Source organism: Lissotriton helveticus, chromosome 9 (genome assembly GCF_964261635.1).
Source record: "Lissotriton helveticus chromosome 9, aLisHel1.1, whole genome shotgun sequence".
Classification (NCBI taxonomy): Eukaryota; Metazoa; Chordata; class Amphibia; order Caudata; family Salamandridae; genus Lissotriton; species Lissotriton helveticus.
The window spans coordinates 668396475-668422827 of NC_136070.1; the positions used below are offsets into that span (position 1 = coordinate 668396475).

Below are 26353 nucleotides of genomic sequence, written 5' to 3' on the forward strand. Positions count from 1 at the left end.
GACAGTCATCCTAAACTTTGAAGAGGTCAGCTCTGCGAAGCTCCTGCAGGAGTCATAATCCGGCCTAGTATAGTTACGCATGCCCTCCAGGACCACAACCAAACTAAACTCTCCCTATACCTCCCACCTTTTGCTCCTTCTCTTTCTCTTTCCTGCCACTGAGGGGGTGGACAACTCAATGGCCGCGAAAGGAACAATCTCACCGGCTACACGAATGTATACACAGCCCGACCGCAAATGCGGGGAGGGCGGGGAAGACGGGGCAAGAGCCGAGACGTAACCCACAAGAAGACACGAACAACTGGACACAATGCCAAGACTATGCAGCCAGTCATAAATGCCAAAAGCCAATGTTATATTATGTGATACTGTAACCTTTGTGCCCCCCCCCCCCGGGCGTCTTTTTCCGACTCTCGTCAATTGCTACCCATGTAAGTGTAATGCACCGTGTATATATAATTTCAATAAAAAATGTACTGAAATAAAAAAAGAAGAGGTCAGCTCTGCGGTGCAGCATGCAGAGGTAAATTACTTTTGGCTGTTTTTAATGGTGGTTTTTTCTTTTTTGAAGCTGTGCACCAAAAACATTGAGAAGAACCCTCATCCACCAGACTGACTACCTGAAGCTCAAAAATTCTCTGGTCTAGGCCCACAGCAGGGTGTTGAAAATGGATCGCTCCTACTTGGAAAAGGGCTGCACCGTGGATGTTCTGCTGAGGATGTGTATCGAGGCATTTGGTAAGGACGGTTTTCTTTCTTCAGAGATATCTGTCCTTTTAACCTGGTGGTCATGCAGGGCGGAGGAATGGGGAGGAATACTCTGGGACCAAGCGTCTGCTTTTGTGGCTTTAGTGGAAAGAGGCCCTATTAATTTTTGGGGGGGGGTATCTCTTCTGGAGGTGTGTCAGGGTGATTGGAGATGAGGACTGTCTCGTACAAAGGAGGTCAGGATTTGAGAGCTGAAACTGTAGGCTGCGGAGAGTGACAGACTACACGTGGTTCCTCATCCAGTCTTCTTTGTTGTTTCAGACTCGGAGGGCAAGGTAACAGACCCGGAGCTGGTGCGTATGTTCCTGATGATGCATCCTTGGTACATCCCATCATCTGAACTGGCGGCTAAGCTGCTCACGCTATATCCTTCTGAATCTTGAGCCTCGTGTCCAGCAATATTGGTAGTCGTGTTCTTCCTCCTAGCAACCTGTTTAGAGGCAGATGTGATAGAACGTTGCTGCAATCAGCACACAGTTGATTCTAAAACAGAACCACCTCCAAGTCTTTTCCGAACCTCCTTCAGGAGATGGCTGTGGGTTTTGATACCAAGTGGGGAAGGAATTATTTGCTGGGGCTTTTTATCCTTGAAATCTAGATTTAAAAGTAGAAACACATTTGTAATCTGTCCTTCTCTGCCGAGGCCCCTAGGAAACTGAAGTGGGCTCTTCATTCCTCTGCAGCACTTCAGGAAACAACTGACCCCCCCCCTCCCCCCTTCCCCCGGTTAATGTCTGATGCTGAAAAATAAGACCCGGTTTCCAAAAATGAGTGCTGATGGCCCTCACCGCCAACCACTGGCTCAAATAACCACTGCGTCCGCCAAACTCTAAATAAGGCCATTCATTTTGAATAAGTGGTTCACAAGGTAGTTTTTGGCTTTATTCAATAGACTAGTTTCTTTTGAAGATTGAGGGCCTTGCGTTAACATTCTACCATTTTATAATGGCACCCTGCAAGTTAACCTTGTATTCTGCTGATGGTGTTGTGAGGGTCATGGTAAGGTGTGTTTCCCAACCATATTGTAGCAAAAATTAGAATGCTGGTTCATTCTGGTGCAAAACACTTTGGAGCCCCATGAAAATTGACATGTGCTATTTTGACGATCCACCTCTTACATCAGGGACACATTTTTAATGCCTTTGTTGCTATCTGGTGCCCCTTTGTGGTGCCCCTTTGTGGTGCCACCCTAGGCAAATACCTACTATTCCTTTTATGTACAGGCAGCAGGGAGGCAGTTTCTAAATTATGGAAGTCTGTCTACCTCTTCAATGTTATGAAAGTCAACCAGTCTTGCACTATCAAACGCAGTACCCACTGAACACTGTTGCACCAAAGTTTGATGTGTATGAGAATTATATTTTTTATTTATTCTTTTTTATTGAAATCTGCGAATTATTATGTAGAACAGAATAAATTAAGAACACTAACTGTCTGCATGACTAGATTATAAATAAAAGGTCTACAGCTCATACTGTGTCTAATGTAGAATTGATGCTCCCAGCCTCATCAGCCATGCAAAGGTCTTGCAAGTGAGGCCTAGAGCTTTTACAGAAACTCACTCGGTATTAGAGCTAGATCACTAGCCAATGAATCTGCATACAGTTGCTGCCTAGTGGATAATGCGAGGAAATATATTGCAACGTATATAACTACAATGATCGGAATCACTGGAGTAGTGAAATCTCAGTCTATTAAAACCTGCAATTGTGATGTAATTGCTACCTGCAAATACACAGCGGCAAAGACCAAATGCCATATGAGCCCCGAATAAGATGGGATCGGGGATATTAAAGATACGATACACCCCTAAAAGGCTTTGGTGATAGTTTACTGGAATCCATTCATCAATATGATCTGTAATCTGATCCTAAAAAAGCTTTAGACATTTCCATATAATTTTCCTATCTAATCCCTGGTAAGATCTGCGACTCCTTACTGAAGCTTAGCTTTTCACCTTCGTGTGTTGCTTGTGAGCCTCATTTTTACCTGCAGTCAATTTTGCATGTAATGATAAGGTTTAACCACCTCAATGTATATATCTCCTCCTGTTCAGTTTCATGTTTGTTAATTCAGAGCACAACACAATCATGGGTCTAAGAACATTCACCTCTGGTTTATTCAACTCCAGATTTTCTTCTGCATCCTTCAGGTTTCTCTCAAGGGCGATGTGGGTTACGTTCAATATTCAAACACTGGTAAAGCTAACACGTCCAGCCTTGACAAGCGTGCACTGATTTTGATAATTTGATTTTTTTCCAAACATGCAATATGTAAAAACAAAATGAAAGACATACAAAATAAAGGAGTGAGCCAGCAGTTCTTCCAATGGAGTGTACTCTTTTTCAGAGGGCTGAGCACATTTGATGAGGCAAAATTATGTCACTCACTGCTCAAGACAGCCTGTGCATGAAGAGGGCTGATCCATTGTTGCATGCTGTGATTGGCAGACGCTAAGTGAGAAAGACACTTGAACACACTTGAATGAAGAGGGTTACTTAAACCCCATGTATATATCTAACCATGTATAGCTTTTTAATGAATGTATGGCAACTATAAGGCAGGCAAGGCAGCTGAAGTTGTCTCTAGGCTACACGTAAAGAGTCGTCCACTTAAAAACATGAAATGCACGAGCCATTGTTGAAGTTTAAAGGAAATAAATCAGCAAATCTTTTCAATTTATCAAATTTAGACACCCATCAAAAATTCAAGTTAAGACTTGTGCCACAATAGTGCTTTTATATATTAGAGTGTTCGCTTAGTTGTGGCCACTTCACAGGCCTAATTCTTTTATCTGAAACTAAATCAGGCGCCTTTCTGTGCGACTTTGTTATGAAAACCTCGGAGAGCTATTGCGGTTTAATAATTGCGTACGTTTAAAGAGACGTTATTCAATAAAAAGCTTTTCTATTTTAGCGCACAAAAAAATGACGCTCACATTTTTGTACGCCAGTGAAATGCTAATAAATGGAGGACACACTTCTCTGAAATTCCCCACACTGCTTTGAAACACTGTTGCCCTACAGTGTTTGGCCTTCTGAATTAATCTGATGTCAATAGAAACAGTGCAGGCAAGACAGAAGGCTGTCTGTGCCAAAGGAGACATTTTTTCCATCAAGAAAGATTAGCCAGTTGATGGAACCCATCACACTAAATCATCTGTTCAACGTGGCCTTCCCAATTACAGAGCCAGAGATCATGTCCATCAGAAGTAATGATTCCACTAACAATGCTCTCTTGCTAGAAATCAAGCCTCCAGCCGTTATCTCCGTAATAGTGCCCCGCAAGTGCATTTAAAATGCATGTAATTAGGCCACACTGAGGTTGTATGTCAATATATAGAGGTCGTTAATATCGACCTACAAAAATATTGCTTCCACTGAATTGTCAGTTAGGTATCTTTGTACTGTTTTTAACTCCACATCCACTTACCTTGATATGTAGTTGCAGTCAATGCCTTGCATCCAGTATTTTATCATATGCCGCATATAGTCAATTCGGCCTGCAACCCTTTCTCTTTGCGCATGGCTTCTCCCTGCTAATAATCCCACCAGCACCGAATATATATATGCCAATAACTAGAAGTCCAAATACAGGATTGGAGTTGATAATCTCTCTCCCCAATTCCTAGTCATAATTAATGCCCTTTTTAATTCTGTTTTAGGATTTAAACCAATATTTAGTTGCCCCATCAAGAAGGATTTATGTACTTTTTTTGTCAAACATCCAAGTCCGCCAACCTTTCACATTATTGTCCAGGGCCACTGGAATTGTGCAGCATGGGAGCACCATTTTATGCTGCAGGGTTGACCAAATTGTGCAGCAAGAAAAACCAAATTATGTGGCAAAATGCGGCACATTATTTAAAGTACTCATTATTTTCTCATATTTAAACTTGGCAATACTGTCTTGAAAAAGATTTCACCTCATTAGTACAAGTGTAACAAACAAATACAGAAATAAGCAACTGAAAGATGACCAGTTAACTTTTGCGAAAGGTCTACTACACTGTGTTCAAACACATACTGCAACGTTCTTGTAACTTTTGATCCATTTGAGCTAGAAACTAATTATGCAGCAGATGAGGGATTATATGGCAAATGTGGCGAATCCATAACTATGCGAAAAAAGTTGCAGCTGCAGAATTGCAGAATTTCAGTGGCCCTGTTGTTATCCTATGAGCCAAAGCCATGGGATTCCACCTCTTTTTTTTGTGGCACTGCTAAAAACCCATGGCATAGAGAGACAGGGTGCTTTATGGCAAATATTAATAGAATAGGACCTTCCACAACATCTGCAGGTGGAAAAGATATGAGATGACATGTACAATATTGACAAAAGAAAGCCATATACATTAGTATCCCCTTCGGCCGACATTGCCCGCAGGCGGCGTGTGGCTGCCCAGTGCACAAGCCATGTGGGAGGAGTCAGTCTCGATTGTGCTTGTAACCTGTTTTAGGAGACCAAACGAAAAGAGGTATGACATCTCCAGAGAGAGTGTACCTGCTGCAATCCTCTGTTCTACCACATCCACCACCTCCCTGCCCAGATACCCTGTGCAGCAAACTCCGACCTATCCTAAAGGAAGGTGCAGCATTCCTCTCTCTTTATAGGTTTAGGTCTGCTGTACCTTGTTTTGAGAATAACGGAACAATTTTCTGCAGAAAGCATTTATTGAGAGTCACACGTCTTTACTGATCCCATTTCAGCTTGGAAGAAGTTAGGGGATATGGTTAAGCCCCTGCTCGTGCCTTTTAATTCTCGGAGTGTCTAGGGCAGCTCTGTATATTTGAATTCTTTACCCCTCTTTAAACTCCATGGATGTGTAAGTGCTGGAAGCTGTGCATTCCTTGCCCCAGGACTAAAGGTTTACTTGAATCACAAGTTGGCATGTGCAACTGGTAGAAGTGCTCCCTGGGAGCTTTACCCAGTCACTCTGTAGACTCTAAAGTTCGATACAAATTATTTGTTGGGAATCTTCCTTAATTCCTCTGTGTACCTCCCAGGAGACACCCGGGGCTGAAGCGAACAGCCAGAGAGCCAAGACCTGTCACCTGGTCAGGTGAGTCTCTCACTGTCCTGTAGCAGTTACAACAGTGTTTTTCTTCTTCAGCTTGTATGGGCAGGCAGGGAAGGGGTACTAGCTGGGTGGTGGAGGTGGACATTGTATTCAGTTGATACTGCTACTGACTTTAGGAAATGGTGGCCTGCAAATTCTTCACCTGCCAGCCATGTTTGCCTCACATCGGTGACCTGACATTCATATAAAACGGCATTAGTTGCACCATGGACTCCTGCTAGTCCGACTCTCCCTCTATGTATAGGACATATGTTTGCCCACAACCTTGCTTTGGCTGCTTTGGAAATGTGGCCTCTGTATTGCTTCCCACAGGCAATTCATGAATAAAGACCCTTCAATGGTTCAAAAATTAGCAATGCCCAGAGTTGTCAAGTAGAAAAGACAACATTCAAGGCAGTTTTATAAAACAGCTTTTGTTTATCTGTGTTTCATGGGCACTGCAGAGTGCCGAGAGACACACTAAGCATACAGATTGCCAAAACAGAGATCTAGCCAGACAGCATCATATGTCTAAGGGTATATTCTGAGAGGTTATGCATTCTCTGTCCATGGTAAATTCGGGAGCTCTCCTGGTGATCCCTAAAAAGCCCAGCTATACCCTCATGTGAATAAAGCTATAGATCAAGCAGAAGGCCTAGATTTGGGTAGTGAGTACAATTCGGAGAAAATACACAATCTTTGACTAGACTCTTCTTAGAAACCAGTGATAAAAAGTTTAGAGCCCGTTTAATTTCCTTCTGAGTCCAATATTTATATCCCCCCCCTTCCTTGATTCTAGGGCCACCATATATTTGTAAATGAATTGGGGACAGACGGACAGACAGGGGGCACCCACGTTGTTTATGTTCTGGTGATTCCTGGATTTCTAGACCCTCGGGGTCTTTGTCATTCTCCTCACAGAGGAGGGGGTTTGCCCAGTCTACAAGTGAGTAGCTCATCCAGTCTCAAGTTTTTCTCTGCATTCTGTGACTTGTTGGACTACTGTTATAGTGGAATCATCAGAACTACAAATACCAGAACGCCTAGAAAACGTCTGGGCTGGATAGGTTACTCTTTCATGGAAAAGAGGCCCTCAATAGCTCTCGTTTGTCGATATATTCCACATCTATTGTTCACTAAATGTATAAATAATGTAAATATAAATGACATATGAATAAATAAATGCCTCCCCACCCTCTCCACCCTCTGGGTCCCGCCAACCCCTGCGTTCAATGTCCACCTTAACTTTCTTCTATCTAACCATGCTGCCTCCTCCGTTTCCTTACTCCAGTTTGTTAATGCCTTTATGTAAGACCTTGCATTACATTTACATTCTGCAAAGCACAACTATACCTTTGGTGACCATGCGCATTGTAAATCTGTATAATTAAATATCCTTCTATTTACTGCTTTGGGGTTGTGTAAAAGGCAAATAATATAAACTACAGAAAGGAAACATGACTCTAGGAGTCCTATCTACCTTCTGTTGCTGCCTTTACTTTCATGACCCCTGAGACTAGGGTAGCAAAGGGCATAAGACGAGTACCAAAGGGCATAAGAGGAGGAGGATTTACTAGCCAGGGCTATCTCTCGTGACCACACAGGGAAGTCTATGCTACAGCCCTTCTCAATCCTGGCACTTAAATAGTTCAGGCAAATATGCAAAGGCAGGAGACCCATGATTCTAGCCTTTTCAGGAGGCCAGCATTCATATGATTATCCACCTACCTCCCAGAGTAGATGTGTCAAATTGACCACTTAGTTCTGTGATGCTAACGGGGGGTCACTTCCAACACTTCTGATGATGGCAGACTTCTTTTGCCCACTTCATTGGGTTTACAGCTCTATACTGTTTTGAAGAGTTTGGTTTTCTTTGGCAGCAACAGGTGTTATGATAAACCATCCTCTTATGAGCTGTTGGGATTCCTCCTGGACCAATACAGTCATTTTAATGGTTGATCAGCTGTCTCCAAAGTATTTATCTCCTGACCCCAGATTTACTGGAATGTACACGACACCGAAGTCCTCCTGTAATAAAATAAAGGTAGATGCAGAAAAGTTCTCGTTCTGCCTAGTGGTGCTTTTCATGCCCTAGAAAGTACTTCAGTATGTTATGTGTGTTTTGACCCTAAATAACGAAAAGTGATGTAGAGTAATAACTAAATTCATTTAAACCACTGGCAGTTATTCTGGGAAGTGTTCCATTCCTCTTTATTGCTTGAGTCTGTAAATTACATGAATTGGTCCCAACCTTATGAACAATCAATGTTGATCCTACCCCAAACCTGCCACAATAGTTCAGACTGAACTGTCTCTTTGAATTTGTATTTTGTTGATCTGTAAGTATACAGACAAGCTAAAAATATGATTGAATGAAATGTGTCTATTGTACTATGAGTGATTCAGATTATGAAATGGATTGATTCCATCACATTTCCTGTCTGAGCAAGTTACCTTTAGTGGCACTGTATGACCAGTCCTGGGTCTGGAGTTCGTTGTGCCATACGAGTTGAGGTACCACCTCCACTACAAGGCCTACTAAGGGCAAAATGCATGGATTACTTGTGTTTCCTTGACAGTGGACAAATAAAGATGGTATTTGCACTGCACAAACTTGGTGCAAACCTAAACTCAGCTATGTCTACTCCGCAGCGGTTCGTATTGGGGAAAGGAGGCGGGCAGGGGAGGTATCATGGATAGGGGGGACAGGGGACGACGAGACAAATATGAAAAAATGTTTTAAAACGTACCTGCTGTCCTCCAGCATCCCGTCGTGCTCTTCCACTCCTCTTTACTGCAGACAGGCACAGTCTCCTTGTGGCCGATCCTGAAGCTGCTCCCCTGAATGAGAGCAGCTTCAGGATTGGCCTGAGTGTCGATGATTTGCTCTCCAGGACAGATTGGGAGTCTGTGCCTGCTCTCTCTGGGGTTGGAGAGAACTTCACTGCGCATGTGGGTTTGGCTGGCCTGAGACATCCTGCCAAACCCACATGTGCAGTGGAGGCAGTGCCCAACACTCCCCCTCCTGCCTGGTACCACCCTGGCCCCTGCCCCAAGCCTTGAAACAAGATAAATAAAACAGGTTTTAAACCCGTTTTATTATTGTTTTATTTTTCAAAATTTTCAAAATGCTGGCTGGGGGTGCTGATGCACCATAGTGGAGGAGCCGCCACTGGGAAACCTTTATCTCGGACTGATGCTGAAATCACAAATACAATAACATTGCGTTGGCTGTCAAGTACATTTTTTCCCATAGTAACAACAGAGAAGAGTGAGTTTGCAAACCGTAAAGGTTTATTAGCAAGTGTAAGGCTCCAATTAGATCAGTTACACATAAATCGAAATTCACCTCAACATAGCTTACATGAATATGCTCTAAATAATTCTAATTACTTACTGCAGGTACTGTGTTATTAAAGGCACATATGCACATCAAAGCCTAGTCTTGTTTCCATAAAAGAAGCTATGTTGTGGGTAGGTCGGGGAAATTAAGAAGCAGCAGGTGTCAGCAAATATAGTATTGAAAGATGAACCAAAAAAGGGTCTGATGAGAATGAGAAGGAACGTGCTTGCTCTCAAGAGTAAATGTAAGAGCAGGAAAATAAAAGGCATTGGTCTGAAGAGAAGGAACATGACTTCCAAGGTGGACGGGGCAAGGGTTCTAATTAGCAAGCTTTACACAGTTAAAACATGAGTTCCATCCAAGTTATATATTATTCAGATTCCCATCAGGCAGGAACCAATCACAATCCAGTACTACTCCTGTACTTCGTGTTGGCCTCCTTCGCACAGATCATACATACAATGACATCTTCTTCCATGACTGCGACCTTCGCAATATCTCACAAAGGAGTATTCACCCCATCAGGTTTTCATCTCATGCAGGTGCTAAAAATCATCCTCCAAACTAAATTTCTACTCTACGACCTTCCTACTTAAAGCTAACAAACAATCGAGCAATAGCACTTTTAAATGAGAACTTGGTGACTCTGGTGCCTGAAACAGAAAAGGCTTTATGCACAACAAGTAGAAATACAGTGTTAATTTCAAATGGAGTAAGGCACCTAAGCCTACACACGGTTAATGTTAAGATGCCCATGTGCCAAGTAAAGTCAATCAAAAACATGTGCTTTATTCTATTCACCAAACCTAAATATGAGACAACACAGAATAGTGTATGAAATCTTGCGTGAAATAAGGAAAAAATCATGTGTTACAGATTAACTGTTCATTAAACACATATACATAATAGAAACACTGCATCACCACCTTTTCAGAAGAGTCCTATGATTAAGCCTGGACTGCCTGTTTTGGGACATCCTAAGACTAATTAGCACATGGTTGGTATTTGTCAGTCAAGGGACTGACCGGATAAAACTGGAGTGCAATTTCGGAAGGGGCTCGGAGGGATTAAAAGTGGTTCATACTATTGCAAGGATTTCTTATCTATCACCTTTTAAAGAGTGAATTGTCCTACGCGGCACTGGGACAGACATATAGGCAGAGGTCCAGGGAACGCAGAGCTATTGGAACTTACGCTGTTCCTCATCTGTGAGGTCCAAGTAGGGCAAAATGCACCCGGGGTTGCTTGTGATCCCCCCTTTCAGAAATGATGCAGATTTTCGGTTCGAGCCAGGTTAAGTCTTTTGGGGGAGGCCAAGACTGATTTGCATGTGTTGATTTGTCCCAGTCTATCATGCAGCGGACCTGCACTAGCTTGTGTCTGCCAGATGTGCAAAACCGTCTCTTAGCATATATTATGGGGCATATTATCAAGGACAGGCGATACATTATCGCCGCTTTTATCAGCAGGAAACTGCCGATAAAACGGCGATAATGGGCTTGATAATATGCTCTATGAATTCCAATCGAAGCCCATGTTAGATGTGAACACATCTAACATGGGCTTCGATTGGAATTCATAGAGCATATTATCAAGGACATTATCGCCGCTTTATCTGCAGTTTCCTGCCGATAAAAGCGGCAATAATGTATCGCCTGTCCTTGATAATATGCCCTGTGGATTGTCTACTAGCCCTTCAATGCAGACTGATCCTCATCGACAGCTCACCAATATATACTGATATCAGTGCATAGTGCACCCTTTGGGGAACACACTTGGGGTTTCCAGCGCCATAATTGTCACCTTATTTTAACAAGATGTACTTTTGAGGTACTTTAATCTTTCAACCTCAGAAAACAAGGGATACAGTGATAACATTTAAAATGCAGCAAATAACAGAATTAGAAATGTTTTTGGCGTTCACAAATTGTCAGGCATCCTCAGTATTGCTCTAAGCTACCAAAGGTTATTCTAAGTCTGTTCTTAATTTTTAGTTTTTTTTATTTGCTTGGCGTGGTCCCACGACTGCCTGTCGATTCAGTCTTTTTTACCAGTCACCAGCATTTCACCTGGCTATTCTAAGCCTATTGGTTTTTAATCTTAGTGAAAGAATGTTGACACAGCTTTCTAAAAAAACACTCTGGGCTGTTTAAGTAGTTGGTGGAATTTGTTGATTGTGCAGCCAGTGCTTAATTTGTGCTGTGGTTTCAGATGGTGGGCTGGGGTACTCATTTTTGCGGACCAAAGCTTGTAATTCATCAGATTTGGGTCCAAAGCAAGAGGGAAAAAGGCAGTAAAGCAAGAAAGAAGGGCGAGAAATATAGGAGAGATGACAAAGGGAAAATGTAGGAATGAAAAAACTGCAAGATTGATCAATCATAGCATTTATAAAGTGCACTACTCACCCGTGAGGGTCTCAAGTCGCGCGGGGAGGGGGATGAATGCTGCTACTGCTCAAAAAGCCAGGTCTTGAGGAGTCTTCTGAAGGTCAGTAGGTCTTGGGTCTGCCGTAGGTGGATAGGGAGGGTGTTCCAGGTCCAGTGTTCCAGGTCTTGGCGGCGAGGTGGGAGAACGATCTGCCACCGGAGGTCGCTCGTCAGATGCAGGGGTCTGTGGCGAGGGTGAGGTCGGCGGAGCTTAGCTGGCGGGTGGGGGCGTAGAAGCTGAGTCGTCTGTTGAGGTACGCTGGTCCGGTGTTGTGGAGTGCCTTGTGTGCATGGGTGAGGAGCTTGAAGGTTATCCTCTTGTTGACAGGGAGCTAGTGCAAGTCTCTCTCAGGTGGGGTGTGATGTGGCTGCAGCGAGGGATGTCGAGGATCAGGCATGCAGAGGCATTCTGTATGCGTTGCAGCCGTTTCAGGAGACTGACCGAGGCTCCAGTGTAGAGGGTGTTTCCGTAGTCCAACCTGCTGCTGACGAGTGCCTGGGTGACCGTTCTCGTTTTGGTGGGGATCCACTTGTAGATCTTGCGGAGCATGCCGAGGGTGTTGAAGCAGGAGGAAGAGATGGCATTGACCTGGTTAGTCATGGATAGGGTGGAGTCGAGGATGACCCCTAGGTTGCGTGCGTGATCGGTGGGTGTTGGAGCTGTTCTCAGTGCAGTCGGCCACCAGGAGTCATCCCAGACCGAGGGGGTGGATCCGAGGATGAGGACCTCCGTCTTGTCTGAGTTCAGCTTCAGCCGGCTGTTCCTCATCCAATCGGGGACGGCCTTCATTCCTTCGTGGAGGTTGGCTTTGGCAGTGTGGGGGTCCTTGGTGAGGGAGAGGATCAGCTGGGTGTCATCAACGTAGGAGATGATGTTGAGGTTGTGCAGTCGGGCGACGTGGGAGAGTGGTGCTATGTAGATGTTAAACAGCATTGGGCTGAGGGATGAGCCCTGGGGAACGCCACAGATGATCTCGGTGGCTTCAGAGTGGAAGGAGGGGGAGGCAGACGCTCTGAGTTCTGCCGGAGAGGAATTAGGTGGTCCAGTCCAGGGCCTTCTCTTTGATCCCGGCGTTGTGGAGGCTTGTGGGTAGTGTGCGGTGGCTGACAGTGTTGAAGGCAGCTGACAGGTCCAAGAGGAAGAGGGCCGCGGTTTCTCCGTTGTCTAGCAGGGTCCTGATGTCATCGGTGGTGGCTATGAGGGCGGTTTCGGTGCTGTGGTTGCTGCTTAACCCGGACTGGGACGGGTCCAGGATGCTGTTTTCCTCGAGGTAGCGGGTCAGTTGTTTGTTGACGGTCTTCTCGATGACCTTCACCAGGAATGGGAGCAGGGAGATGGGCCGGAAGTTCTTGAGATCATTGGTTCCACCTTGGGTTTCTTGAGTAAGGCGTTGATCTCGGCATGCTTCCAGCTCTCCGAGAAGGTTGCTGTCTCGAAGGAAATGTTGATGGCCTTTCAGAGATGGGGTGCGATGGCTGTGCTGACTTTCTTGAAGATGTGGTGCGGGCATGGGTCTGACGGAGAACTAGAGTGGACGGTGTTCATGATCTTGATGGTGTCGTCATCGTTGTTTATGTTGGTCCAGGAGAGCATGTGGTTGGTGCGGATGGTGGTCGTGGGGGCAGAGGTCTCAGTGGTTGTCGGGGCAGTCGCGGTGTTGAAGCTGTTGTGGATGTCTGCGATCTTGCGATGGAAGAAGGTGGCCAGCGAGTCGCACAGGTCTTGCAAGGGTGGGATGTCATTGGTGTTGGAGCTGGGGTTGGAGAGTTCCTTCACGATGTTGAAGAGCTCTTTGCTGTTGTGTGCGTTGTTGTCTAGGCAGTCTTTGAAGGAGGCCCTTTTGGCGGATCTGATGAGGTGATGGTGTCTGTGGGTGGCGTCCTTGTGGGCTGCGTAGCTGTCCGCTTTTCGTTCACGGTGCCAGTTCTTCTCTAGCTTTTGGCAGGTTTGCTTGGAGGCTTGGAGGTCTTCAGTGAACCAACTGGCTTTTTTGCTGGAGTAGCTGTTGGAGGGTTTCTTGAGTGGGGCGAGGGTGTTGGCGCAGTCGTCGATCCACTGTCTGAGGTTGCCGGCGGCTGAGTCAGGGTTGCTGGGGTCGGCAGGTGGGCTCTGGGCGAGGGTGGTGTTTAGCTGGTTTTCTGTGACTTTGCTCCAGCAGCGGCGAGGCATTTGTTGGGTGCGGTGGTGCGTGGTGGGTTTCCGAAAGGTGAAGTGAATGCAGCGATGGTCGGTCCAGTGGAGTTCGGTGGTGTGGTTGCAGGCAACATGGGGGCTTGCGGAGAAGATGGGGTCAAGCGTGTGGTCGGCGGAGTGGGTGGGTGTTGTGATGCGTTTTCTGAGTCCGAGATTGGCGAGGTTGTTGATCAGGGTGGTGGAGTTGGTGTCATTGTTGTTCTCGAGGTGGAAGTTCACGTCCCCGAGGAGGATGTAGTCAGTGGAGGTGAGGGCTTGTTAGCTGTTGAAGTCAGCAATGTAGTCGCTGAACTGTGGTCGGGGTCCCGGGGGTCGGTAGACGAGGGTTCCTCTCAGGATGCTGTTGGGTCGGTGTGGATCTGGAAGTGCAGGTGTTCGGCGGTGCTGAGGGTGTCGTCGGTGTTGGTCGAGACTCTGAGAGTGTTCCTGTGGACGATGGCAATTCCTCCTTCTACTCCTTTGATGTGGTCCGTGAGGGTGATCTTGTAGCCTTCCGGAAAGGCTATGGCAGTGTCGCGTGCCGAGGAGGGGTTCAGCATAGTCTCCGTCAGGAAGGCGACGCCTGGGGAGGTTGAGTCGAATAGGTCCCAGAGTTCAACGGTGTGTTTGAGGGCAGAGAGGGTGTTGAGAAGAATGCATCTGAGGTAGTTGGGTTCTTTCCTGGCGGGTGGATTGGAGGGTATGGTGCTGGTGAAGCTGCAGTTCCGGCAGGAGAGAGTCCTTGGATGCATTTCGGGGCGGCCAGGAAGTAGGTATTAGCTCGTCCAGCCTTGAGTGCGTGGAGGGTGCTGGCATCATAGTGGAGGCGGGCATCGTGGCATTCTTGGGGGCCAGGGTGTCTGGCGCTGGGGGGCGGTCCAGGAGCAGACGGGCGGAGATGGGCTTGCCTTAGGCGTGCGTTCGGCGCGGCAGCGGTGGGCCTGCTGCGCGGGCCCGCTGCACGCGCTCATTGCGCGGCCTCCATATACGCTGTGGTGGAAGGGAGGAGCAGCTGGGAGGCGGGAGCGGGGCGGCGAATGGACGAGCAGGGGGGGAGGGCCGCAGGGACACAGTGGCAGGAAAAAACGAGTGAAGGATGGCGGGGAACAGAAGGCAAAACAGGATACAGAAGATTAGCAGGAGAGAGAAAAAAGGAAATTAGGCAATGCAGGAGGGAGAAAAAGAAATAAGGCAATGCAAAACAAGACAGTACAACCAAAAGCAATACAGCAGCAATGCAAAGAAGACAGGTACAACCAAAGCAATACAGCAGCGTGGGGAGCGACCTGCCTGAGAGCAGGGTCAAAGGTCGGAATAAAGAGAAAAGAAGTAGAAGATGGTGGAAGACAAAATTCATGAGGTTGATTCAAGACTAGGCAGACTTGGTATTGAGCCATAACTGAGAGTGAATCCTGTGCTACCAGGCTCTGTGCCTGCTAGGCGCCACTGTATGTCTGTACTTCTTTGAGCACGGAACATGGTTTGCCTCTGGGTTTGGCACTGCGTCTAACGTGGAAGATGTTATCGGTGGTGTTGGCGCCAGGGGAGCTGGCTACCACTATACCTGCAATACCTTCCATTGATGTAATACAGCAAAGAGCCAAGAAGAGGACAGCGTCTATTATTTCTGATGTTAAGCCATTTCAAAACAAGTACTAAGAGATCAATGTTTTTTTTTTGCTGCAATGTAATATTACCTTCTGGCATTGATGATCTGTGATTTTTAGAACCATTCCCTCAGATGTCCAAAATTATTAAAGCTGGCCAGACTGCCTTTTCATTAGTCTGGAATGTGCGAACCATGAAAACCCTGTTGCCATCTCTGTATATCCGTGTCCCCGTGAGCAGAGGCTATATTTCAGTATTCCTATTGTGACTAGATTCCGGAATGGTTTGGAGCTCATACTCTCCAGCATCTAGTTTTGCACCGTTTTGAGAACTTTACTACGTCATCCCTTTTTGATGAGGTCCTCTTTGAACCCATGCCCTAGTGTATTCTGCGTTTATTGACATTGAAAACAATGTTCCTCATTGCCACTACATCACTACATCTGCTTGAAGTGTGGGCACCTAAGGCACCGTCACTAAAGCCCACATATACATGTCCTTCTTCCTTTTATGCTAGTTCTGAGGGGTCATCTCTTCTCCTGGAAATGTTTTCTCGAAGTTCATTTTCACTAAAAATAAAATGGATCTTCCTACCTTTTTCAGTCTTTATGGCCTAAGAAAACAGAAAAGCAGTTCCATTATCTTGTACTTTTTTTTGTAACACATTTTATTGAGTTTTTTGCAAGGCCAGCATAAGTCATACATAAGACGTCATGCAAAGATGCATAGTATTGAAGTACAGTTTGGAACACTTTGGTACTGTGTACATTGTACTTGTGTTAACGTACGAAAGCGAACATATTACAGATATCAGCTTTTTAATTGAACAGTAGATCTTAGTACATGTCCTAGGGTCACTGACTACTGTGATGCCTCCTTCTTACTAACACCCATGTCATTAGAAAATCCACCTCCCCTAAGAGTTAACTAATGGGGCAGCGTCTCTCTCGTGGACAGATTCTTCCTATCTTGGTGTTGATTGTACGCTTCATGCAAACATTCACTTAAAATATTGGATTGTTGTAAGGTGGTCAGGTTGTTCTATCGGTATTCTGTCTATGCCTGCTCTACACTTATCCCTGCCAGTCTTCCCCGCTGTATGCATGTTCTGGAGCTTGTCTAATTATCTGGTGTTACTACGTGTGCATCGACCATATTCTTGCGGGGTTCCTCCCTATCCAGGGCTTTGAAGGCCTCCAATAAAGTGTCCCAGGACATGGCAATGGGTATTTTTCATAACCCTCGTTTTTCTTCTGTACGTATCGCCCGCTTTCAGCCAGACCCCAGTGTTCTACTTCCTCCCTCCAGGTAGTTAGTGATGGTGGTCTTGCTGATTTCCATCATCTCGTTATGAGACGCTTTGGGAGTATAAGTGCCAGATCAGGAGAAGCCCACATCATATGGGTGAAATCGGCATCTGGCTGTACACCACGGACAATTTGCTGTCACTGTGGGAAACATCTCGTGTAACCAGTGTGGTGCAAGGTAAGCCCTCCTTGTAATCATGAATTGGATGAATTTAAAACATAAATTGCGTAAAACTGCTTTTGGGTAGGCAAGGAGGGATTTGCATGCTTTGTCTGTGAGAATTTCCCCTAAATCGGCATCCCATTTCGTCTGCAGCTTGTTTAGCGGTGAAGGTATATGTGCCCTTATGCCAAGATAGAGCCACTTTGTCAAGTGTCTCCCTGTGCTCATCAAGTGAAACAGGTGTACCAGTTCATGCGTTGGTGACTCTATTCCCTTGGGGGGCCATTCCCTCCTAACTTGATGGGTTATGCTGGCATGCAGCAGAAACAGTACGTTGGTGAGGCCTTGTACATGAATGAAGTCGGCATGATTTAGTAGAGTACCTTCACTGAATAATGCTCTGACGTTGGTCACTTCCTCCCTTTCCCAATTAATCATCTGGCGTCCTGATATGACTCCTGCTGGAATAGGGAGTACCAGTAGGGGAATATTGGTGGCATAGTGTATTGTTAGTTTGGTGTATTTTAGTGCCTGTTTCCAGAAGTGTGGTGCCACTTCTGCAATGGTGATGGTGTGACTATGTCAGACCGTCCAGGGTACGATAAGGTGTGCATGGCCCCTTGCGCGATCATGCTAGGTGTGAATGCAGTCTCTTGTAAATTACGTCCCACCAATCAGTATGCAAGCCACTGCAGCTGACTAGCCATACAGTAGGCCTTAAAGTCAGGGGTCTCCATTCCACCCGAGTTGGTTGGTAGTTGAATCTTTCTCAGTCTAACCCTACGCCTCCTTGTGTCCCATATTAGTTCCACCAGAATGGAATTCAATAGCATAAAAACTCTGGGGAGATCACTATTGGGAAAGTGGTGAAATAGTATAGCACGCGTGGCAGCATGACCATTTTTGCTATCGCCACCCGGCCTGTCAATGATAGCAGGATTATTATCCAGAATGCTGTCTGGGACACAGCGAAGCGATCGTGCTCTGCACCTTCCCATCCAGCATATCCTGTTGCGTTCTATGTATTCGCACCCCTAGGTATTTGAACGAGTCCGGTGCTACCTCCAGCTCCTCTCTTCCAAATTGGACTGTTCCGGGTAGGGCATTTTCCGAACAGGGAAGGCAAGGGATTTATCAAAATTATACTTGTAGTGGAATGGTGCACCTTGATGGTCCTTATCCAAATGATCATTCAAACAGTTTTAATAAAAAATTCTTTTTTATTTCGTTTTTGATCTTCATTCATGTTTATCATTAATTCCTTATATGAATTCATATACATAAAACATCCAGCCAACGCGTTTCATTCAAAGTATCCCACTTGAACTTCGTCAGGGCTTCTATATATCCAATCCGAAATGAATTTCCAAAAATGATACCAATGTTCAGTTTTCGGCGTGAGGACGGTATTTGACTTTCTGAGGTACCAATGACCAGTAAATAAAACCTGCTGCTTTACTTATGTATTAAATAAACCCCAAGGACATAAAGGATACACATGTTTCATTACAAGGAGGAGGAGTATTATCTCTGTAGTTAAGCCACATACTGATTAATAGGTATCAATTCTGGAAATTCATTCCATATTGGAGATATAGAAACCCTGACGAAGTTCAAGTGGGATACTTTGAACAAAACGCGCTGGCTAGATGTTTTATGTATATGGATTTCATGCACGGAATTAATGATAAACATGAGAGAAGATCAAAACGAAATTAAAAGGAATATTTATAAAGACTGTTTGAATCATCATTTGGATAAGGACCATCCTGGTGCACCATTCCACTACAAGTATAATTATTATTCTGCCGAGCAGCAGTACCAAATAATGGCAGGTACAGGAATTGATGTGCACAGGATCTTTTGATCTGAGGTGCAGTATCTATAGTCCACTGTTGTGGTCTTGAAGTTTAGGATTTATCAGAATTGATAGCCGGGCTTCCATCAACTTGTACTTAAGATGATGTTTAGCTTATCAGTGGGGCTACCTTAGAGCACCATATTGTCAGTCAGCTTTTGTGGATTTCTCTGATACTTAAAAATTGACTTATCAGACTCATCGACCTCTAGCCAACATTTGGGATATCTGTCAGGCAGTAACTCTGTTCTTTTCATATGTTCACCAGGCACAACTGATTTGATTCTCTTGCTAGGAGTGAAACTTGATTCCACAGAGTGATTCTATATAACTTGTGAGTCTTAATGAAATTTTCTGTGACCCGCTAGCCCTCCTCCAGTCATGATAATTTCTGTCGGATTCTTCAAAGTTGAGTACTCTGTGAGAAAAAGTTTTCATTAGTTGAACGAGTTATTTGCCTTCTGGAACACTTGGTTTTGAGGGCTACTTGATGTTTCCGCATGATCCCCATCACTCTTTCATCCTGCCATCTGTGGTGGGTGTAAATTATTTTGAACTGAAGTCACTTGCCTGGGGGTTGGAGCCTTTTACGAGCCAGTATGGCACTTTCTTCGATAATGTAGGGTTAATCCACGACTGTCACTATAATGGAACCACCTGGTGTTGGACAGGCGAATGACTGAAAAATAAATCCACAGAGGAAAGAACAAAAAGACAGAGTCAAGACTCAACATAATCATAAAGCGATTACCCAAAAAGTAATAGATCCTCAGAAGCAGGAGTGTGGGAGGGTGGTGAGGAACCTGTGGAAGGAACGTGCATCCATGACCATTACCAAAATTCATTATTTAACTGTTCTCACTATGTCTCGAGCTGTGCTTACTCTGTGGTGCTATTAAGAGATCCTGTAAAAGTTCTTACTGTTTTGTGCCAGTGGAGGACCTGTCGCAGAGTTTATTATGTGATGGTTCTGAAAGGATCGGATCTGTAAAGGTGCTCCTGTTTTGTATTATTAGAGGATTGTAACAATGCTTACTGTATGGTACCACTAGGGGGATTTGTAATAGTGCTTACCTGCAAGAACAATACTGGCCTTCTCCAGGTGGGTTTAATTGGGAGGATCTTCCCCAGTAAAATGTTTCCGAGGAGAGGAATTCATTTTACAGAACAATTTAACAAATAGATTGGCTAGAATGCCATAGTATGTAGGAGCAGTTCGCAAGGAACCTTATTTACTTTTTTTTTTAGCAATTCAGGATCTAATGCAGTACTCAGTAGCCGTATTTTTCAGCAGGAGCAATCATACAATTGCCTATCAGTGTGTCCTCCCACCATTATGTTATGGCTCCAGACCAGGGTGTGTTGAGGATTCTATCAATCTCAGGAATGCAGTTCCAGAAGGAGTGTTCTCTCTTCAGCATTCCAGTAGGTTTCTCTTAGTGACCTATGGCCATTCCAGTCCCTGAAAATTAGTGCACAGCAACAGATCAAAAAGTAAAACAATCACCAAAAGGGGCAATAAAATAATGATTTGGAAAGTACAGTTGGCAACTATATTGAATGATGTCAAACAACACCAAGGTTAATGCCGAGGTTTGTTCCAAAAGGTTGGCACTAGTACAGGCTGTAATCTGAGCCCTGTCTGGACTCTCAGGTCCTGCTTATAGTAGACTTTTGATAGAGCTTTCAACATGCACCAGGGTCTTTGGGACAGAAAATGCTAGCTATGAAGCCAATGGAGGGATAGACACTGATTTAACATGCTATACTTTGTTGCCCAACACCTGAACAGTTACTGGATCTCCCAGTTCCCAGCGGAGTTTGACCTGAACCCGGAGCTGGCAGAGCAGATCAAGGAGCTGAAAGGACTGCTGAACCGCGAAGGAAGCCGAAGGCAAAGCAGCCTCATCGACATCGAGAGTGTGTATGTACTGGGTCAATGGGGAACCGGGCCCGGGGTAAGCTGGTGCCAAATGCAGGGAGGCAGTGGGTCTAAGCCAGGACAGCATACTAACACACAGAGCAAGTTCTGGTTGCCTACAACGGGAGCTTGTTGGTTGCACAGCTGCTTTACAATTCATGTGTCTAGGTGTGTAGTGAGTGTGTACCTGAGATCACTCAGTCCTATAAGTGCGAGCATATGATATTCCCTTGATGTATTTGTACAGTTCTACACTTCTGTTTCTGTGTCCGTGCATCGAGTTTGCATGCTTTGTTCCACTGACCTAGCTTTCCAGGAGTCTGAGTATGTTTGTACACATAGTTATGTATTCATTTAGGTGGTTTTGTGTATATTTGTCAACCAATGGTAAGCAATGGACAGGCTTCAAAGCTCAGTATGTTCTTGATAAGTCCACAAATTGACGGTGCATGAGCTGCCTAGTAGGCAAGACCTAAAAAGGGATTTTGTGGTTGCAAACCCTGTGATTTTGCGAATCGCAGGCTTCACTACCACATTCCATGTGGCTTCCATTCTGAAGGGAATACTTTGACTTCATTTCCATGCTGCTCCTCCTGTATGCCGCATATGGACATGGGCGGTGATGCACTAAAAAAGGAGAAGGGACCTCACACCCTTCTTGGCTCCAGACCACATGACAGGGTTGACCCTTAGTACCATGTTTAGCTCCTCAAAAACTTTCATTTGCTGCTCTTATTGTAGGAGAAAAGCAAAGACAGACACCACCACGATTAAACAAGGCTGTTCGAATTCTTTTTTACGTTGCCTCGCATACGGTCAGTTTCTGCCGCTATCTTCATGGCCACTGAGCAAGAGCAGTGCCAAGAACAACTGACACTGCATGTGGATAATTGGTCGTTTGGCCCAGCTGAACCGCATGCATAGTTCACTTGACATTGAACTGTACAAAAAAGACACGTGGCACAGAAACCCATCGAAGGTGGCACGTTTCCCCATTCTGTAACTGTAATCCGCGGTCGGGAGCCAGGGCGTGCTCACCACCCCTAATCACAGCCACTACACACAGGATAACATTAAAAGGGCTAATGTTTATTTCAAGCGCCAAAGTCATCTCGAATAGAAAGTAAAAGAGGTGGGATGGCAAACACACAATATAAGAAGTAAAGAATACAATGTCAGCCTCTGAAACCGACCAGTGTCTTGAAAAGTAATCCACGGTGTTCCTCTGCCAAGGGACAGACGTGGTGCCAGTTTCTATTTCCGGTGTTCTCCCAGCTTTAACAAACCAAGTGCGTTGTTCTTAAAGCGGCCTGTGCCCACGCAGTGGGTAACATTCTTTGGGTTTGCAGCCGTGGGTTCGAAGCATTACTAGGGAGTTGACGGACACTTCCTAATACTATAAAATGACAGGACACGCCCCTGTGTGCTGGTCTCACACAGTGTCGGTGCTGGCTTTCCTTCACATGCAGGTGACAGGTTGCCTTGGCATTGTTTTGACTTTGGCTGAGTTACAAGTTGGCCCATTTGGGATTCGTTTTAGACAGCTGTCTTGCTTGATGCGTTTAAGAGAATTTAATGACAACATCATTTCCCAATAAACAGTGCAGGCAACACCAAGCACATCCCTTTGTTGTTGCTCTCAGGGAAATGAGAAGAGCAATTTCAGTACCTCATTTCCTGTCGCCTTTATCAAGCCAATTAAATTCATGTTTATACGGGAAACTTGAAGGGAAAAGCTGTCAACATTTCTCAGCACGAAAGCTTTTACTTTTTCTGACAGCCCTCCCATCCCAAATTACCCAGTATACAGAGTAAAGTTGCGTGGAGTTTTGACACGAATTCTCTCAAAGGCTTCCTCCCTCCTCCTACAGCCCTAGGCCGCGAGGGATTTTTCCAGCACACAATCACAAATTAAGAAAAAAATGGAAAATCATGCGTTGTCCTCCACTGACCCGAGAGGAAATCGTTCTTTCAGCACAGTGTGTGTATCTTTTATTTTATCTTTCCATAGATGGATGTCTGTCTGTGTGTTTCGACCTGTGACTCTGTTTCAGCATTTATGTGTTTACTGTGCAGAGTCTCTCTTGGGATGTTGGATTCCAAACTAGGCCCTAGGCATGAATAAGTCTAGTGTCTTGAGTTCGGGAAATGAATGATATGGTATCTTTCCGCACCCCCATGCTGGTTCCTGTTGTATTCATGTGTAAAATGTTTTCTTGCTAATATACTGGGTGCTCCAAAGGAGGCAATTGACTGGTGGTGTTGACAGGGCTGATTGCCTATGGGGCTTCTCTTCTCATCTTTTCTAATAAACTCATGTTTATAGTTCGGAGGCGACTTTGTCACATCAAGATATCACCACGTATACCTAGAAGAAGATTCTCCTGGTTCTTTCACCTGTATTTGTCTTTTCTGTCTGGCCATGCTGGTAATTAGCTTTGGCCACTTTTTGTGGTTGCTATGCGTTGAAGTGGTATAGTTGCTTCTTAACCCGACAAAAGTCAGTGGGTAGGTTCTTATCCAGATGTGTGGTGTGCTCATTGTAATCTTGTCTCACACAGTACCTGTGTTCTTCATCTTCCTTGGATGTGGGCATGATCTTGGCTATGTGCTGGGGTCCATATGAGTCAGTGTTGGTGTTTGCTTATTTTGTCATGCTGCTGTTCTTTGGTGCCATTGATGTTACTGTGCAAGCGTGTGCCTATGAGGATCGTTATCAGTCTGCAGGGTTTTATATCTGGCCCGTAGAGTTTCTTAATATGTGGGTATCTTTCTCCGGTTGTGTTTGCATGTGTGTAGTAATGTTCAGGTGCATTCCCAACTGCGTGCTTGTCAATGTGTCTCTCTTTTTTTGATTAATTTGTGCAGGTGTGTGTTTGTGCCTGTTTGTGGTTCTGCTTTTAAGTTTGAGTTGTTCTGCTGTTTTCTTTGTTCCCGCATCTTGTGTGTGGTTGTATGTCTCTTTGTGTTTTGTCTACATTTGTGGGAATTTCTCTTGTTTGATCTGTGTTTGTCTGTATGTAATTTTCTGTTCGATAGGTTGTATGCCTTTATGTTTTTTCTGTTTGTTACTCTCCAGTTTTATCTTTAGCGGTGTACTTATGTGCATGTGACTCTGATTAGGCAATAGCGCAGGACTTCTCCTGTATATATTTGTCAGTGTAGACTTTTGTTCGTCAGTGTATATGGTTCTACAGCTATCTTTGCATGTTCCTGCAAGCAGCCATGTCTTTACTGGTTTCTTCTGTGTGAAAATCTTTTTCAGTGTGTTATTTTATTTTGAGCTTTACCTTTCTGTACAATTCTCTAACGTTGTATCTGCATAGGATGTACATGCACAGTTTAACAATTCCCCTCAAGGAGGGTAGAATCAGTGAGCAACTATTCACTCAAGCCAGCGAATCTTTAGGAGAAACTGTCTCTGGAGAGCCATTGTAGAATGCTAGTCACGTTATCAAATATCTATGCTTTACTTTGGATGATTGATACTTGTTTTATATGTGTGTAGATGTTGTATCTATGTGGACTTGCTCTGTGTATGTCTCTGAGTTTGTCACAAGTCATATGAGAGTTTAACCTGCGAGAAGGGATTACATAAAGCAATGCAGGAATGAGTGGTTTGTGGAATGGTCAGCGTAAGGCCTATCTCTGTGAACAACACTTGGTGACATGTACATACTTGTGTATGCACATTATGGTATATATTGGCGAGCAAAGTAAAGAGCCACACTTTGTATGTGTATCAACAGACTCTTTACCTTTTACTTCTCTAGCCCTTCGTATGAGTGGAAGCGCCAGGTGACCCAGCGGAGCACGGTGGCTCAGAAAAAGCGTAAGATGTCTCTGCTGTTTGATCACCTGGAGTCCTCCGAACTGGCAGAGCATCTCACCTACCTGGAGTACCGCTCCTTCAACAAGATCTTGGTAAGTCACAATTCTCAAGAGTTATCAGAATTTACTCATGCCAGACCAGAGCAAACCTATATTAAGATTTAATCCGACACAAACACTGTTTACAACCCAATACATTTGTTGCTGTACCCAAATGGAATGTTGTATTCAGAATCAATGATAACATAGGTCTTCAGGCTGCCCTCAACAGATCAGCCAATTAAAAAAGTTCTGGTTACACCTAGACAAGTGGAAACTACTCTTCTACACTTCTACTGTTCCACCTCGTGCTTACTCCTGTACCATTGGCTTGTTGACAACCTCAACCTCTTCTAATCCTGCCCAGTCAAATGCCACCGACTGCCACTGGCTACTGCATTTAGCAAGCACCAACAAATCTTTAGTGTTACATCCTCCCTATTAATGTTTCACAGTTATGGTAAGCAGTTTTACGGGCATTTCTTCAAGCGCTCTGTTTGCCACAGTTGCACTCTTAGCACAGAAAAAGACAGATTAATATCAAAAAGACTATACCTCCGAATTTGCTCATTTGGATGATAGGGATGATCAGACAGAGAAAATCTGCACAATTTAGAGGTCTGATGGCTGGTTGAAAAAGAATACTTGTGACTAAAACCATTCTTCTACAGTAGATGGTCCTGTGTAGCAATCATAGGGGCTTAGATGCAACTAGTTGCCAGTTAAGTGGTCCCTCCATTTCAAGAACAATGGAGCTTACAACGCATCCTGTTACAACCACTTTTATTCCAAGTCTAGATATGTTGGACTCCCTAATTAAGTTCAGCTGCCACATCACAATCACAGCTCTAGCCTTAGCAGATGTGGGAAGTGCAGTTTTTTAAAAATGTCAAGCATCGATAGATGTTAAGCCAGCAATAGCCACACTGGAAGCTCTCCCACTCTTATGTTGGTAATGTCCCGCACCCTGGGTATGAAAAGCACTGTTTGAGAAGTAGCTGGAATAATACCTGGTGCTGTATCTTCAATGGAAGAAATAGACACAGTTCTGGTAACACACATTATCTCAAGGAGTAGTTCTTTACCATTAGAACCTCTGAAAATAGAAACAACGAAGTCTTTATTTCATACCCTTAGGGTCAAAAGAATGGCTTGATCAAGCAAACAAACTATCACTATGTGCAGTGTTAGTAGTGGGACCATACCCAGAACCCCAGCCCAAATCTCTAGGTCTGTTGACACACAAGGGGCGATTGCATTCTGGGAGGCTGCGATGTATATGTCAATGTGGTTGGGCCTGCAGTCCCTGCACTGGCAGATGAGACAGATGGTGATTTCTGGAAATAGTGCTGCCATTTGGTGAGGTGTGGGCCAGTGGCAGCAGGGTGAGCAAGCTGGCAATCACACGAGGGAGTAAGAAGCTGGCTGGCTAGTCCCATGCGGCATTTAGGGATCTAGGATAACGGAAAGACTAAAGCAGAGCGACATGCATAGTAGTGGTCTCCAAATAGTACTCTGAATAACAGTACTTGAGCAGACTTTAGCTTATGTGTTCCAATTCCTTTTCCATGTTTTTCTACGCCATCCCTATCCTGGGTATGACTCTTTCCGAGACTGAAGCATCAAGAAGTCCTGCTCACCTGAGGAACTTCCCTGCCAGGCAACTGGACCCATTCCCGAATTTTTAAGGAGAATAGAGCTTCATCCGAGAGCTGGTAAACTTTACAGCATGAGCTAATCTTTTTGACCCTAACAACATTCCTTTTGTGTAGGAGCAGACCTCTGGCCTTCGAGCCAGCCATGTGGATGGGGATGCTTGCATCATTGAGAAGGATTTGTCCCTGTCCCTTAACCTGC

At 44.8% G+C, this 26353-nt stretch overlaps 1 protein-coding gene across 2 annotated transcripts in view; it reads left to right on the forward strand.

Moving 5' to 3' along the window:
* RASGRP2 (RAS guanyl releasing protein 2) overlaps nt 1-26353 on the forward strand; it is a 329120-nt gene that overhangs the window by 100823 nt on the left and 201944 nt on the right. For both annotated transcript variants that reach the window (XM_078660760.1, XM_078660759.1), the window contains exons 2-6: nt 572-738; nt 1030-1132; nt 5768-5830; nt 20498-20629; nt 24400-24550. In XM_078660760.1, the coding sequence (XP_078516886.1) occupies nt 669-738; nt 1030-1132; nt 5768-5830; nt 20498-20629; nt 24400-24550 (519 nt within the window). In that variant the 5' untranslated portion in view covers nt 572-668. The remainder of the gene's footprint in view (nt 1-571; nt 739-1029; nt 1133-5767; nt 5831-20497; nt 20630-24399; nt 24551-26353) is intronic.